At 44.6% G+C, this 17398-nt stretch overlaps 1 protein-coding gene across 3 annotated transcripts in view; it reads right to left on the bottom strand.

Moving 5' to 3' along the window:
- SFMBT2 (Scm like with four mbt domains 2) overlaps positions 1 to 17398 on the bottom strand; it is a 243407-nt gene that overhangs the window by 187703 nt on the left and 38306 nt on the right. For all 3 annotated transcript variants that reach the window (XM_033959308.1, XM_033959310.1, XM_033959309.1), the window contains exons 3-4: positions 15911 to 16005; positions 3019 to 3259 (exon numbers count right to left, since the gene is read on the bottom strand). In XM_033959308.1, coding sequence (XP_033815199.1) covers positions 3019 to 3259; positions 15911 to 16005 — 336 coding nt within the window. The remainder of the gene's footprint in view (positions 1 to 3018; positions 3260 to 15910; positions 16006 to 17398) is intronic.

Genomic DNA, 17398 nt, shown 5'->3' with positions numbered 1-17398 from the left:
TACAGTGGTATACAATACTGTTTCTCAACCTTTTCAAGCCAAGTACCCCCTAAGCCTAACAAATACCAACCGAGTACCCCCGCTGAAGCTCCGCCCCAGACATGCCAAAACTCCACCCCAGAATCACCCAAACTCTGCCCCTGACTCCACCCCCATAATAATAGTACTAATAGTAAACCAATTTCTTCCATCCATTTTTCATATACACACAATATAATCTTAATACATAATGGTAACTACAAAATTATAAAAACACAAAGCACACTATACAAAGAAAATGTTAATTATCATTTATATTCAGGGGAGTTTTCAAAGAGGTCAAGGCAGATGACTTTAAAATATGCAATGTCACCTCGGTAACAACTACAGAAAAATAGACAAATATAGTGCAAAATATAGACAGCAGATATAAATTCTCAAAACTGACACATTTTGATCACTAAATTGAAAATAAAATCATTTTTCCTACTTTTGTTCTCTGGTGATTTCATGGGTCTCTGGTTGCACTTCCTTCTGACTGTGCATCCAATATTTCTTCCCTTCTTTCTGCCTCCTCCAGACCTCATTCCATTCCCCAACCATCTCTCTCTGTTCCTCCAAGAATCCAACTTTTTCTTCCTCTCTCCCTGCCTACCTCCTCCACTGAAGCCACCGCCACAGATTTCGCCTTGCCTCCCTGCCCAGCCCCAGAGTCAAACCTGCCACCCAATACACTCCATTCCCCCCCCCAACTTTTTCTTCTTCTCTCCCTGCCTGCCCCCTCCACTGAAGCTGCAGCTACCAATTTTTCCTTGCCTCCTCACTCCATCCCCGAAGCTTACCCTGCCACACGACATATTCCATTCCCCCTCCCAAACTTTTTCTTCCTCTCTCCCTGCCTGCCTCTTCCACTGAATCCACTGGCACCGATTTCTCCTTGCCTCCCTGCCCCAGCCCCAGAGCCAACCCTGCCACCCAATACACTCCATTCCCCCAAAAAACTTTTTCTTCCTCTCTCCCTGCCTGTCCCCTCCACTGAAGCCACTGCCACCAAATTTTTCCCTGCCTCTTGCCCCAGTCCCGAAGCCAACCCAACATTCTCCATTCTCTCCCCCCTCTCAACTTTTTCTTCCTCTCTCCCAGGATTGGCTGGGCCAGAACCTTCTCTCCGATGTCAGAATTGATGTCAGGGGAAGGCTTGTGGGCTGGCCATGTGGCCCATCCCTGTTGCGGTGGCGGCAGGGGGTTGGGGGGGGGGAAATGGAGCATGTTGGGTGGCAGGGTCGGCTTCGGCGGTGGGGCAGGGTGGAAGCAGTAATGGTGGTGGCTTCAGTGGGCGGACAGGCAGGGATAGATCCCAGGTGGCGGCCAGCCCACGTACCTCCAACAAATGGCCCGTGTACTCCCTGAGGTACGCGTACCGCAGGTTGAGAAACACTGGTATAGAAAGTTTAAAATAAGCTAAAAACTATTGTACAGATTATCAGCCAAAGAGCCACAAAAGGACAATTTCCAGCTCATAGATCAAACCTAATAGTTAATATTAGCAAAAGTAAAATTATAAGCAACTACTCTGGAAAAACATGACTAATGTATCAGATCCCAAATGTTAAGAATGGACAATTTTCATGTCACAGGTCCATAAGAAAACGTTATGTTTGAATTTATTTATTTTTTTACATAAAAGAATGGGGTTTGGATGTTGTATTACAAATCATTTGTCCTAATAGAATTCATTTTTTGTTTTCTGGTGACTTTAGTCATATTTTCCCAGAATTGGTTACATATAAATTCACCAACCAGGAATGGCTGCCCTTTCCTACCGTACTACTCAACCTTGGAACGAGCAATTTCTTGGACTGAAGAGTCTTCCATGACAGTGAAAGTAACTTTGGGGTTCATTTTCAAATAAGAAAAGTGTCCAAAGAGTGGTATAAAGAGGCAGATGAACGTTTTTCTAAGCAAACCCTTTCGCTATTTTCAAAACCTATTTTGTAGATGAATTTCTATGGTGGCTGTCTGCAGTGCACACTGAGAACAAGCACATCTAAGAAATGGCCATTTTCAAAACAAAAAGATAAATGTTTTTCTGTTTCGAAGATGGTCATGTTCGCAACTGGAGTTTTGTGCATGTTCTGCAAAACGTCCAAACTCAGATTTAGATATCACATCGAAAACACCGCTCAGCTTCAATTAAACTTATTACAATTTGTAATTAGATTTCGTTTACAGCACAAGTTAGTCAAGGACCCAATACTCAGGCAGTGACCATCAGCCATGATAAAAATGACTGCAGTTAACATCAAGTGCCACTATTAAAGTGTTCACATGATGCCTAAACTTCCAAGGGGTTTTGCTGCTCTGTCCCAGGAGAAACCGTAGAATTAAAGAGTGGAGCCCCATTTTGTATAGACGTTCCTATCTGGCATTGAGCTAATCAGCATTTCAAGGATTTTATAATAGGCTTACTAAATTCATGCAAGAACACACATGCATTTGTTGGCACATACAACAGGAACAACCATTTCACAAAACATCATGCAAAAAAAAAAATGGATTCATTTGGAGTGGTGGGTGCCAGATTTCAGAAAACTACACCTACACTTACAAGATGAGCCAATTAAGCATTTGAGTTCAAAACTTCAATTGTTTTGTTTTTTCAGGAGTTTTGGGTTTGTTTTTTTAAGGTCAGACAGATAAGCATAATTGCCCACTCACTTCTCAAAACTCCAAGCCTACACAAGCCATAATATGGCATATAGCATAATATGGAATATCAATATATTTTGAACATAATTTTAATTAATACATTTGAACACCCTATGTTTTGGGGGTTTTTTTTTGCGGATTCTCATTGGAAAATTAGTCCAATTGGCGCATTTCCGCACAATTCCTCCACGAGCAGGATAAAATCATATCGTTGGCCAGATGTGGCCCGTGGGCCGTACTTTGGAGACCTCTGCTCTACAAAATTAGAACTGAAGAGTTACAAAAAAACTCTGAGCACGGAGAGATAGATATTTCAAGTATGGTACTTACCATCTGGTGGTGTCAGCACTTTGTTATTTTGTGTGCACCATCCTACAGGATGAAGGTCTGCTGTCATAACATCACACCAGAAGTCTGCCCTGCGATCCTCACCATAGCCGCAATAGCGTAAGAGTAAAAGCTGTCCACAGGTCGTAATGATAGTAGCCACCCAATAAGTGTCCGGGTTGCTTTTGTTAGCAACCTCCAGCTTCATTCCTGGTTGGAAACTGCTTTGAAGACTGATTTCCACCTTGCAAAAAGCAAAATGAAAAGTTACTGATGGCTCTGGATTATGGTTAGGTCAAGTTTTTAAATGTGATCCAAATATACAGAGTTTTATTCAGATATTTTCTGGGGATGGACAATTGGGATTTTTGGTTTAATAAAATTCAGTGATGGATTGTGAACCAAACATCTCTTTGGCAGAATTCTCTCTTATCAGGCCAGAATATGGAATAAACATCTTGGTAATTTTATATTAAGTTCCAACACCTATCTGGCATTTAAAGAAAATTGTTAAAAACATACTTGTTTGGTAAATTTTTTAACTAATGGATTGTAATTCACTGTGAATGTCCAATATCTTTACTCTGTAAATGGCACATAACTGAGAGGTAGCTGTGTTATCTATCCTACAGGAAATAGCCACATGTGGGTCTACTGTATCTCCCAACAATTTATGTGGGTCTGTACAATCGATGAAGGATTCTGTTTATACCATACCTGGACTCCCTGTCTGGTCACTCCCATGCTTGTTCTTTTTCAAGAGTATATTGACCCACATATCAGTTCAACTTCAATCTATACAATGGTTGAGTATTGCTAGGTAACATTTACAGAACCTTATATTTATTACTTGTCTAGTACTATTCAATGTAAACAGCACTGAACCTTCTATGATTGGTGTCACGTGGGGCTAATTTTATAAGAGGGGACCTAGAAAAGTTTCTATGCAAATTCGGTTGATCAAACAAGCACACACTTATGTTTTTTGATTTAGCATTAGAGGTTTAGAGGAATAGAAAACAAGTTGCAACTGATACGAATTATGTTAAAAATGGCTTTCAGTTTGTTAAAACTGCTCTCTATATGTAGGGTTACCAGATTTTCCCGAAGGAAAATCCGGACCCATGGTCATGCCCCCATGCCCGCCCAGTTCCACCCATGTCCCGCCCCCAGCCTCATCCCCCTTAACTGTTTGTGCATAGGGACGGCATCTGCGCATGCGAGGATGTGATGCAATGATGTCACGTGCATGTAATGCAATGACATCGCATGTGTGCACGTGATATCACCACGCTGCATCTGCGCGTTTACAGACGCTATCCCGACATCAGAAGCTTTTCAAAACAAGGACTAAGTGCCGGGTTTTGATAAGCCATCCGAATTCCCGAACATGTCTGGGGAAATCCAGATGTAGAAAATCATGAGGCCGTTGTACTAAAATGCACTAAAATTTGGACTTAATGTGTTCTAACACGGAACTAAGCCCAGATTTAATGTGGCACCTTTTAGGACTTTTTTTTAAATATTTTTTTTTGGGGGGAGGGAGGGGCAGACTGTGTGCTAATATTGTCATTAACCATAAGAGCTGCAAAAAAATTAAGGTGGAAACACTTACCACCTCCCATTTAGGAGGCACTAAGCCCTTAATTCCATATATGGCGCCTACAAAAAATAGGTGTCAAAGAATGCGGCACTTAGGTGCCAGAATTTAGGCCAAGAAGACCCGGTCATAAATTTGGGACACCTAAGATTTTGATACCTACTGGTGTAAATGGTACCTAACTAAAGATTGACGGCCCCTGTCCAATTTAGGTGCTTACACGCAAAAGATCTGCCCATAACCATGCCCACTTTCTGTAGACACCTACCAATTTATGCACCTACCACACATTTAATTTTAACTTTTGGTTAAGACAAAAACTGTGTCTGAATTCTAGAAAGCGTGGGAAAGGGCACATGGGATCTCTTAGGGAGAGGAGGAGATAATGGATATTGCAGATGGGCAGACTGGAAGGGCCATTTGGCCTTTATCTGCCATCATGTTGCTTGTTTAAATATTGACGAGTCCATTTGCAAGGCACAATCAGAGACTGCTAGGAAGTTCGGAAAAGACCATGGTAAGCCGTTTTGATAATCTGCCGCTAAAATACATGCACGCTAAACTGGCTGGAACTTATTTAGTGACCGCGTTAAAGGCAACTTTAAGTTTTGAGAGTCTGGCCCTTGGAAACACAAACTTCTAAAACAAATTCTTCTTTTCATCATGCTGTGCATGTACTTTTCCTTTTCATCACAGCTAAGAGCACAATAGCAATGGCTAAGTAATCATATTTTCTTATTGTTGCTCAGTATCTGATGCACAAAGTCTGAGTAAGAGAGGAAAATATTCACAATGGAATGCATTTAGAAATGTGACGTCCTGTAAGGAGAACACACATTTTTGAAATCACATGATCAGTCCAGAAATTGAGTTCAAACAGGAAAAGCGACTACAGTATGAGGTTTCCAAATATAAATTAGTGATGCACTCTGAAAAAGAGATTTACTCTTTAACTGTTTATGTGAAATCATGTGGTCAGACACTTCCTAAGGAAGATGGAGAAAAATTGCCTGTTGTGCTGAACTGATGAATCGTTTGCTGGGAATAGTTTTCAAAGCTCAGCTGACCCCAACTGCTTAAGGGCACTTAAAAGAAGAAGCCACAGAGAACCATGACGGGACCAACACCGTTATTAATGTGGCCTGAGAACTTTCCTAAAAGGACCTGAAGAAAGAAGATGCAGAAAACCTAGAGTTTGAAATGAAGTTATTTGCACCCAGACCAAAGAATTCATGCGTGTGATCCGCCCCCCCCTACAATTCGATAAGAAGATCAACTGTTTTTACACCTAATCAGCAATAGGACCAGCCGCCACTACCGGGAACCCTTTGCCACGATCCAGCCAGACATATAAGATCTTCCCCCAGCATTCCATTGGATAGATCAATCTACCTGCTTTTAAATATCAGCAGCAGTGGGAGAACAACTGCTTTTACACCTAAGCAGCATTGGGACCAACCGCAACTACCAAGAGCCCATAGACCAGATCATGACAGGAGTGTGAGCTCCACACCTCCTGCAGTCCGCTAGGAAGATCAACTGCTTTAACACCTAAGTAGCAGCAAGACCAGCTGCCTATAATAGGAGCCCGTGCCCCGATCCAACCAGGCATATGAGCTCCTCCCCCTATATCCCGTTTAAGAGATCAATCTACCTGCTTTAAATATCAGCAGCAGTAGAAAAACAACTGCTTTTACATACAAGCAGCAGCGAGACCTACCGCAACCACCAAGAGCCCACAGACCCGATCCTGCCAGGAGCGTGAACTCCTCCCCCTGCAGTCCATTGGAGAGATCAATCTGCCTGCTTTTAAATATCAGCAGCAGTGGAGATCAACTGCTTTTACACCTAAGCAGCAACGAGACCAGCCACAACCACCGAGAGCACACAGACCCGATCCTACCAAGAGTGTGAACTCTTCCCCCCATGCAATCCGCTAAGAAGATCGACTGTCGGCTCCGGGCGGCTTTCCCGCAGAGGAGAGAATCCTGCATTCACCGTGGGCCTCATCTGGGGCAGCCTCCTTGGAGCGGCTGGGGCACGGGCAGTGTGTCTGGGAGGGAATGCATAGATGGGAGAACATCGCAGGGGAGGAGACATAGGCATCCTGGGACTGTCTGCCAAGTCTCTTCCCTGAAGAAGCCCTTTCTGGAAACGTCAATCGCTCCTCCTAAACTTACTTGCTCCACTTCATCACTGACGCTGAAACCGTGGATTGAAGACAAAGTTTTATTTTATTTTTCTTTTCAGCTTATGATTTATCTTTAATCTTATCTATTGTTTTGCCTTTTGTCTTTGTTTTGTTCTATTTCTATCATTTAAATTTCTCCAGAATTCTACTGTTCAACGGCTCCCCCTTCTGCTTCTATTCCTTTCTCTCCTCTCTTCTACCTTCCAAAGTATTTAGATCAATGCTGTCTTGTTAAAATGTTTATTTTATTTTTATTTTTCCTCTAACTCTACTTTTCACTTCTCTATTACCCTCCAGGTACTTTAGTTAGATTGTGAGCCTTCGGGACAGTAAGGGAATTTTTCAAGTACCTTTCTTATTTCTAATCTTAATGTATATTTTCTGTAAACCGCTTAGAACCTAACGGATGTAGCGGTATATAAGAAATAAATTACATTACATTACATTACATTTCTAGAACTGACTGACTTCCATTGCAGCAAGATTACCTTTTTTAAACTAAAAATTTTATAGACCGGGTCATCAACCAAAAGGAGCTTGACTCGGTTAACAGTAATATAATGCATAATACATAAACTTGACAAGGAAAAGTAGACTAGAATAGTTACCGTATTTTCACGTAGATAACGCGCACCCGTGTACAACGCGCACACGGGTATAGCACGCGAAAAACACAAATTTATGTACAGAAATTTTTATATAGCGTGCACACCCGTATACCGCGCATGCTGCCCGATTCTCCTTTCGCCCGCCCCAACTCTCCTCTGGCCACTCCGACTCTCCTTTCGCCCACCACGACTCTCCTCTCCCCCTTGAAGTCCTGTCCCCACCCTGAAAGCCTGATGCCCCCCCCCCCCCCGACGTCCGGGCCTATTCTGATTGGCCCTGGCGCCTTAGGCTCCACCAGTAGGCGGAGCTTTGGGACGGATGGGCCAATCCGGCCTCATTCCGTCGTTGGCTGCCTGCCGGACAGGCGATTTGACTCCCGTCTGTCTGGCCAACTACACAAAGGTACGGGGAAGGGGGGTGGGGGTGTCGTGGGGTCGGCCAGGGGGATCGTGGGTCGGCTGGGGGGGCAGTCGGAGGTTCTTGGGGGGGGCGGTCGTTGGGGGGAGGGGGGTTTGCGTCGAGGGCAGGAGGGCCTGGGATCCCTCCTGCCCGTAATGTAGTGCGGGGTGGGGGTAGGGGGTCGCCGTGGCCAGGAGGGTTTGGGCTCCCTCCTGGCCCGAACAACTAGCGGGGGGGGGGGGGGGGGGGTCGCCAGGGCCAGGAGGACTTGGGCTCCCTCCTGGCCAGATATTGTCGGGGAGTCGGCGGGGCAAGAGGGCTTGGGCTCCCTTTTGCCCCGATCGTGTCGGGGAGTCGGGGGGGCAAGAGGGCTTGAGCTCCCTCTTGCCCTGATCGTGTCGGGGATGCCGCGGTTGGCTGGGGCAAGAGGGCTTGAGCTCCCTCTTGCCCCGATCGTGTCGGGGGTGCCGCGGTTGACTGGGGCAAGAGGGTTTGAGCTCCCTCTTGCCCCGATTGTGTTGGGTGTCGGGACGCCAAGAGGAAGCAGCAGGACACCAGTAGGAGATTCTACATGATGGGGGGGGGGGGTTGGGAGGCTGTGGGGGTGCGAGCGGTCCTTCAGGGTGGGAGTGCGTGCGAGCGGTCCTTCGGGGTGGGGGTGGGGGTGCGTGCAAGCGGTCCTGCGGGGTGGGGGTGGGGGTGCGTGCAAGCGGTCCTGCGGGGGGAGGGGTGAATCGGACGTCGGGGGGGAACTATGTAAAAAAAAATTTGTACAACGCGCTAACGCGTATACCGTGCAAGGGTATGCGCTGTACGTAAAAACCACGTATAGCGCGTGCGTTATATGCGAGAAAATACGGTAGTTTCCAAAATGTTTAGCAAACAAGGTTTTTTTGCTTAAGGATAAAGTAGTATATTAGTTGTGTTGATAAAAATTTATAAACATTAGAGGCTCTGGTAGAAACCCATTTACAAAGTATGTATTCTTCCCAATTAATATTTCCAAATTAATAAAGTCTTTTTTCTTATTTTTAAATGGGTTTCTACCAGAGCCTTTAATACAGTAGCATAATTAAATGAAATAACTATTTCTGTAGTTTATAGGGACGGGCGGGGACATAGGGGATTCCTCGCGGGGACGTAGGGGATTCCTCGCGGGGACGGGCGGGGACGGAGGGGATTCCTCGCGGGGATGGGTGGGGACGGAGGGATTCCTCATGGGGACGGGTGGGGACGGGTGGGAGTCCTCACGGGGACGGGTGGGACTTTGGCGGGGACGGGTGGGATTTCTGTCCCCACGCAACTCTCTATTTCAGAGCTTTCCGGAATAAAGCAAAAGGACCTAAACGTCTTAATGTAAGTGGTAAAGCTTTCCAGAATTCAGTTAATTTAAAAGCCAAAGAATGACTAAATCTCCTGAAGGTTCTGTTTTTACCACTAAGAGAGGGAAATGTAAGTTTCAATGTTTGAGAACTTCTGGCAAGATGAGACCTATGCACATTCCAGTCTAAAGGAATCAAAGTGGCAAAAATGCCAAATAAGATCTTAAATGCAATACAAATGCACTTGAATTGAATTCTGAGATACACTGGGAGCCAATGTAATTCCTTGAGCAGAGGGGTCACGTGATCAAACTTACTCTTACCAAAAATAAGCTTAGCTGCAGTAAAGGTTATTTGCTTCAGTGAATAAGATTATAACAGTGCACCAAGAGGGGGTGAAGTTTGGGCAGGATGTAGGTAGAGCTGAGCTGTATGTGAATATTTTAAAACATACATGGGTACAAACACAGAGCGGGTAATGACATTTGTATGCTATTAGGGTTAGATTTGGGAGGCTAGTTCATAAAAGCACACTGGTGTCTATTCTGCCTTTTTGGACTTCTCCCATAAGCATCACATTATAAAATCAAGCTCTTAAAGAGTCCAGGAAACCTACCTTCAAAATGTGATGGACAGCTTTACCCAGATATCTTAAAAACAGTTCAACAACTGCATGTCTTTCTATTTTCAAAACACTTCCAACAGTAAGTAGGCCAAATGTTACTAGTGAAACAAATGAATGTAGCTCTTTTATGATCTTGTAGAGAAGTCAAAACTTACTCGAGCTCTTCTACAAAAAATATAAAACATTCCAAGAGGAATGATTTGACATGGTATGAATCTCCAAACATGAGAGTCAAAAGCAAACAGTGGAAACAGTAGCGTAGTAAAGGGGGGAGGTCCACCCTGGGCGCTATGTTGGTAGGGGTGCCACCACCCCTCCTCTTCCAATTCGTCCCCTCCAAGCTCTTCACGACCCCGTCGGCTTTCCCGCTAACATCACTTACGGGTGCCACAAGGAGCACATTGTTGACGGCCGCGAGCAACAACTTCAACTAGAGGTATGGTGAAAGGGAAGGGGGGGCGTAGAAGAGAGTGGGGGAGGGGCGCCGCTGTCCCAGGCACCTCTTACCCTCGCTACGCCAATGAGTGGAAAGAGCTTCTAACAGGAGGATGTTTCCCATGTAGGAAGCGGTGGGGCCGATGGATGACCATGGAATAAAGGGAGTGCTAAAGGAGGACAAAGCCATCGCCGACAAACTGAACACATTTTTTGTCTGTGTTTACCAAAGAGGATATACACAACATACCGAAGCCGACAGGCTATATGCGGGAAACAAAAGCGGGAAACTGACAGGGTTGACGGTCAGTCTAGAAGAGATATGCAAGCAGATTGAAAGGCTTAAAAATGATAAATCCCCGGGACCGGATGGCATCCATCCAAGGGTAATCAAGGATTGAAATGGGCTATAGCTGAACTCCTTCAACTAATAGCCAATCAGTCGATCAAATCGGGAAGGATTCCGGAAGACTAGTAGGTGGTGAAGGTTACGCTGATCTTCAAAAAAGGTTCGAGGGGAGATCTGGGAAAACTACAGACCGGTCAGTCTGACCTCGGTACCAGGAAATATGGTAGAGGCGCTGATAAAGAACCGCATTATTGAGCATCTTGACAGACACGATCTGATGAGAACCAGCCAGCACGGCTTCAACAAGGAAGATCTTGCTTGACAAACTTGCTGCACTTCTTCGAGGGAATAAATAGGCAGATAGACAAAGGCGACCCGGTCGACATTGTATATCTGGATTTTCAGAAAGCGTTCGACAAGGTTACTTAGAAACATAGAACATGACGGCAGAAAAGGGCCACGGCCCATCCAGTCTGCCCACACTAATGGCCCACCCCCTAACTACCTCCATGAAGAGATCCCACATGCCAATCCCATCTTTTCTTAAAATCTGGCATGCTGCTTGCCTCAATTACCTGTTGTGGAAGATTATTCCAGCGATCAACCACCCTTTCAGTGAAGAAATATTTTCTGGTGTCGCCATGAAATTTCCCACCCCTGATTTTCAACGGACGCCCTCTTGTTGCCGTGGGTTTAAGGAAAAAGAGATCCTCTTCCACCTTGATACGGCCTGTGACATATTTGAACGTCTTGATCATGTCTCCCCTCTCTCTGCGTTCCTCGAGTGAGTACAGCTGCAACTTACCCAGTCGTTCCTCATATGGGAGATCCTTGAGTCCTGAGACCATCCTGGTGGCAATTCGCTGAACTGACTCAACTCTCCGCACATCTTTTTGATAACGTGGCCTCCAGAATTGTACACAGTATTCCAGATGGGGTCTCACCATGGATCTGTACAACGGCATTATGACCTCGGGCTTACGGCTGACGAAACTTCTACGGATAAAGCCCATGATTTGTCTAGCCCTGGATGAAGCTTTCTCCACTTGATTGGCAGTCTTCATGTCTTCGCTAATGATCACCCCCAAGTCACGTTCTGCTATAGTCCTTGCTAGGATCTCACCATTTAGGGTGTAAGTCCTGCATGGATTTTTGCCGCCAAGGGGCATGACCTTGCATTTTTTGGCATTGAAACTTAGTTGCCAAGTCTTTGACCAATGCTCCAGCAGGAGTAGGTCCTGCGTCATACTGTCGGGCATTGAGCTTTTGTCGGGCACTGTGCTTTCATCTGTTGTGCGGTTGCCTACCATGTTGCATAGTTTGGCGTCATCGTCGAATAATGTAATTTTACCTCAAAGCCCCTCAGCCAAGTCTCTTACGAAGATGTTAAATAGGATACGGCCCAAGACCGAGCCCTGCGGCACTCTGCTGATCACCTCCGTCGTATCGGAGAGGGTACCATTTACCACTACCCTCTGAAGTCTACCTCTAAGCCAGTCCCTAACCCATGCGGTTAATGTTTCACCCAGTCCCATCGAACTCATCTTGCTCAATAACCTGCGGTGTGGGACGCTATCAAATGCTTTGCTGAAGTCCAAGTACACGACGTCCAGGGATTCCCCTATATCCAACTTTCTTGTTACCCAGTCAAAGAAGCTGATCAGATTTGATTGGCAGGACCTTCCCTTCGTAAAACCATGTTGATGGGGATCTCGTAGATTCTCCTCGTTCAGGATCGTATCCAATTGGCATTTGATTGGTGTTTCCATAAGTTCAGCATGAACGACTACTTCGAAAAATTGCGAGCCATGGAATCGAGGGTGAAATACTCATGTGGATTAAAAACTAGCTGGCGGATAGGAAACAAGAGAGTGGGACTGCAAAAGCGTCACCAGTGAAGTGCCGCAGGGATCGGTGCTTGGACCCGTGCTCTTCAACATATTTATAAACGATCTGGAAATTGGTACAATGAGTGAGGTGATTAAATTTGCAGACGATACAAAGTTATTCAGAGTAGTGAAGACGCAGGAGAATTGCGAATATCTACAACATGACATAAACACGCTTGAGAACATGACATGGCAAACGAGGTTCAACGTGGATTAGTGTAAGGTGATGCATGTCGGTAACAAAAATCTTATTCACGAATATAGGATGTCCGGGACGTTACTTGGAGAAACCCCCAAGGAAAGAGACTTAGGAGTGCTGGTCGACAGGTCGATGAAGCCATCTGCACAATGCGCCGTGGCAGTGAAAAGGGCGAATAGGATGCTAGGAATGATTAAGAAGGGGATCATGAACAGATCGGAGAAGGCTATCATGCTGCTGTACCGGGCCATGGTACACCCTCTCCTGGAATACTGCGTCCAGCACTGGTCGCCATACTAGTCGACTACTCGAAAGGGTCCAGAGAAGAGCAACTAAAATGGTTAAGGGGCTGGAGGAGTAGCAGTACAGCGAGAGATTAGAGAAACTGGGCCTCTTCTCCCTTGAAAAGAGAAGACTGAGAGGGGACATGATCAAAACATTCAAGATACTGAAGGGAATAGACTTAGTAGATAAAGACAAGTTGTTCACCCTCTCCAGGGTAGGGAGAACGAGAGGGCACTCTCTAAAGTTAAAAGGGGATAGATTCCATACAAACATAAGGAAGTTCTTCTTCACCCAGAGAGTGGTGGAAAACTGGAACGCTCTTCCAGAGGCTGTTATAGGGGAAAATACCCTCCAGGGATTCAAGACAAGGGCGCTGGTCTTTGACCAGAGGGCCGCCGCATGAGCGGACTGCTGTGCATGATGGACCACTGGTCTGACCCAGCAGCAGCAATTCTTATGTTCTTATGCTCTCAGTTAGGGCACTGGTCTTTAACCTAGGGACCGCCGCAGGAGCGGACTGTTGGGTACGATGGACCACTGGTCTGACCCAGCAGCGGCAATTCTTATGTTCTTTTGTTATCGCGTCCTGGACTGTGTCTCCAATAAAGAGAGTACAGCTGATTCCCTTCAACTATATTAATTCACAAAGCTTGAGCAGAGTGACTGATACATGGACATAAAGATATATTTAACAGGGGTTGGCAATTTGGTGGTTAGATAAGAGGACCAGGAATGAGAAAAATTCCAAGTACTCGTGAGTCTAATTCTCCTTCTATGACCTTGGGCAAACTACTCGTCCTCTATATCCCCGTGCTTTAATTTATCCAGCAGTAATGATGCTATTCTTTCTCCTTAGTCAATGTAACACACCCTATCAGGCCAGGCACTACTGCCTGCACGAAGTAATATTCAGAAAAATATAGTTGTAAAGTGCATTGGGATTCTCTTTAGTTGAAAAGCACATCATAAATTCCCATAATTGCTACTGAGATTACTTAATAGACAGATGTTAAATGATTGTTTGGAAAAATATAAAGAAAACAAGACACAAAAAAATAGCAGTTCCTTTATAGAGATGGACAATGCAATTATTTGAACACTTGATCAGCTGCATATAAAACAGCTGTGTGTTGAAATCACCACATATGTGTTATATCAAGGCAAACAATCGCTCAGTGCTGACTGGAAGAAATACATTAGCATCATCCCTACCCAAGTTACATCATAATAGGGGGGCCAGCAGGAGGGACTGGCATCCCTCCTGCCGCAGTCATTACGGAGGGGTCAGGGGTGTCCAGCAGGAGGGACTGGGCACTCCTCCTGCCGTGGACATTTGAGGGGGGGTGGCTTTGGGGATCCTGGAAGGAGGGACTGGGTATCCCTCCTGCCGGTAGTCTTTGCAGGGAGGAAGGGGGATGAATGGGTCCCTGCCTTGGCCGCTAAACTGATCGCGGCCTCACTAGGTTACCGGAGGCACCTACAATGTAGGCAGCCTGCCTTGGGAGTTTTTTTTCTCAAAAATGTGCATCCCGATTGGCTTTTAGGCAGTGGTAGGATGTGCTGGGAGTGGCCTAAGATTCCGATTGGCCAGATCCCTTGGGCCGTCTCCCATAGGAGGGGCCTAAGGGGTCTAGCCAATCAGAATCTTACGCCACTCCTAGCACATCCCACAATGCATTGGGAGACAGACCTAAGATTTTGATTGGCCCAGGCGCCTAAGGCCCCTCAGGCCCCTCCTGTGGGAGGGGTCATAGGCACATTGGCCAATCAGGCCCTTAGGCCCCTCCCCAGTGCATCCCACAATGCACCGGGAAGGGGCTGGCCTGCCATTCAGATGAAGGCGGGCATCCGGCCAGCCAACTACTAAAGGTTGGGGGGTCCAGGTGGCTAAGGGGGGTTGCTCTGGCTGGGCTTGGCAGGGGGCTTGATATATCGACCATCACATGTATCTGGACGGTTTACAATATTAAAAATTGGAAAAATCTAATAAAGAAATTTGGTTAAAATAAAATAAAGAGGGGGTAAAACTGGACTAAGACAAAATTAGACTTATTAGAAACTAAATGAACTGGGGAATAGGGAAGTTTTAATTACAATATGTAAATAGAAATAAAAGGAAGGATAGAGGGATATGAAGTAACAGAAGGGACATGGGGATGTTGCTTCTTAAAAGCATTTTATTTCCTTTAATAGGTTCTTAAGTGCATTATTGATAGGCATCTTTGAAAAGGAAAGTTTTAAGGTTTGTTTTGAATTTATTAAGAGAATTTTCATTGTGAAGATAAAGTTCAGTGGCAACATGATTCTTGAACTGGCACCTGTACTATGGGCGCCGCTTAGAGTGGTGGTTAGGTGGCTTAGGGCGATTCTGTATAGGGCACCAGTGTGCGATTTTCAAAAGCCGCTTAGGCAGCTTCTGAGAATGGAGAATCCGTGCCTTTGTCTTCACTGTGTAGCAGATTAGACCAGTCTGGTTTTATGCCAATTTGTTATTTCTTTATCATCAGTCACCAAAGTTCAATAGGCCCATCCTCAGTAATAATAATAATAATAATAATTTTATTCTTATATACCGCCAAAGCCGTAGTAGTTCGAGGCGGTTTACAATAAAGAAGAGCTAGACAATCAGCGAATATAGGTACAAAGTAAAGTCATCAACATACAGGTGGGCAGGATGCAGGAGGTAAAGAGAAATTGGGGAACAATTCAGTTTGTGTTGGAGAGATAAGGCTTAAGAGGTCTTAGGTTACAAATCGGTTAAACAAGTTTATTTTTACTAATTTTCTGAAATTTAGGTAGGATGAGGAGTGCGTGATAATATTACTCAGCCAATCGTTCAGTTGACCTGCTTGGAAAGCAAGTGTTTTGTTCAGGAGTCTTTTGTAACGGCAGGTCTTTAGTACTGCTGTATACTACCAAAAACAACATGGTTCAGGCTCTTATTAATGATAGCAAATTGAAAACAAGAAGTCAGTCCAATATAAACACTTACATGTTTAAATGAGGTGTGTGGAGCGGCACTTGCACCAGTCTCCTCTAAGTATTCCTCCCAGTTGAAGTCGGTGTCTTCAATTCCTGAGCCTTCATCTGTTAAAGACAAATGAATAGTAATGTGAGCTTAGATCCCAGAGCCGAAAACAGGAAAAAAACAACCAAATATGTCAGAGAAAGTAGTGTCTTAACGGGTTTCACTTTGTACTGGTTCTTATTTACACAAGATTTCATTGCACTTCGGTAGGCAGTAACAGTAAGCTCAGTGTGACAGAAATCCAGTGACTGACGGGAAAAAGCCAGAAATAAAACCTCCTAGGACACAAGTGTCCTTTAAAAAGCAATAAATGTTAAAGTATTCCATAATTTTTACAGCACTGACTCTTCAAGCACACTAAACAGAATTATGATACCGTAATTTAAATTTTATAGCTTATAATGTTCTGTAGTACTCCATCATTGCTTCCATTTGAAATATCTGAAGAAGGAATTTCAAAGGCCCAAACAGCAAATAAACATCTCTGTACAAAATATTTTTCCTGGCACAAAAGAGATCACAAACTCAAAATATATTATTCTTTCTGGGAATAATAAGAAAAACATTTTGATCCACTGCTACCCTAAAAAGGACTCAATAGAGCCTGATATCATTCTGGTAAAGCATTAAAATGACCCCATGAGGTCACTTCTAATGAAATTACTTATTCTTTCAAAAGCATGTTAATACTTTGATGGATTACAATATGGGAGAAAATGTTTCTTTGAAAGTCTCAATTAGGGCACTGGTCTTTGACCAGAGGGCCACCACTGCTGGGCATGATGGACCACTGGTCTGACCCAGCAGCGCCAATTCTTGTGTTTTTATGATGTTCTAAACTTCCTGGTTGATCTATGATAATCTCAATTTGTTTTGAACCTCTAGATTTGCAGATTAGTTTAGTTGTTTTTATCATTTCCCGAGTCTCTTCCAGCTGCCAATGAATTTCACTTTGGGGAAGACAATAATAAAATGCCTCTTTGTAGGTTACCCCCCCAAAAAAAATTTTACTAATGAAATTCAGGATTTTGATTATTATCCAAACTGTTCCTGGGTAAACACATTTGCACTCAAGCAGTATAGGGAGAAATCTACTGGTCACAGCACCAGGCTAAGCACCAGGGAAGCCCAACTGAAATCCCACTGCTTTTCCATGTGATCTTGGGCAAGCAACTTAACACCCCATTGCCTCTGGACATGGAAATATCTAGTATACCTGGACATACTTTTAACCTTGAACAATAGAGATGGCCCCTGAGGACAGGGAAAGAATGGGCCAGTGAACAATATGTATATGTGAATTTTATATAAATAAAACTCCACATGCTGACCTTGAATGTAGACAGCTCTGAGAAAGATGTTGTGATGGATTGCCCAATCCCACAGCTTCAGAGCTTCTTGACAAAGGGAGTGAGATCCCGTACCTCCCTGTTTGTTGACATAATACATGGC

This window comes from Geotrypetes seraphini, chromosome 9 (assembly GCF_902459505.1).
Source record: "Geotrypetes seraphini chromosome 9, aGeoSer1.1, whole genome shotgun sequence".
Taxonomy (NCBI): domain Eukaryota; kingdom Metazoa; phylum Chordata; class Amphibia; order Gymnophiona; family Dermophiidae; genus Geotrypetes; species Geotrypetes seraphini.
The sequence above is the reverse complement of the archived record's forward strand: the minus strand, read 5'-3'. Positions and strand labels throughout refer to the sequence as shown.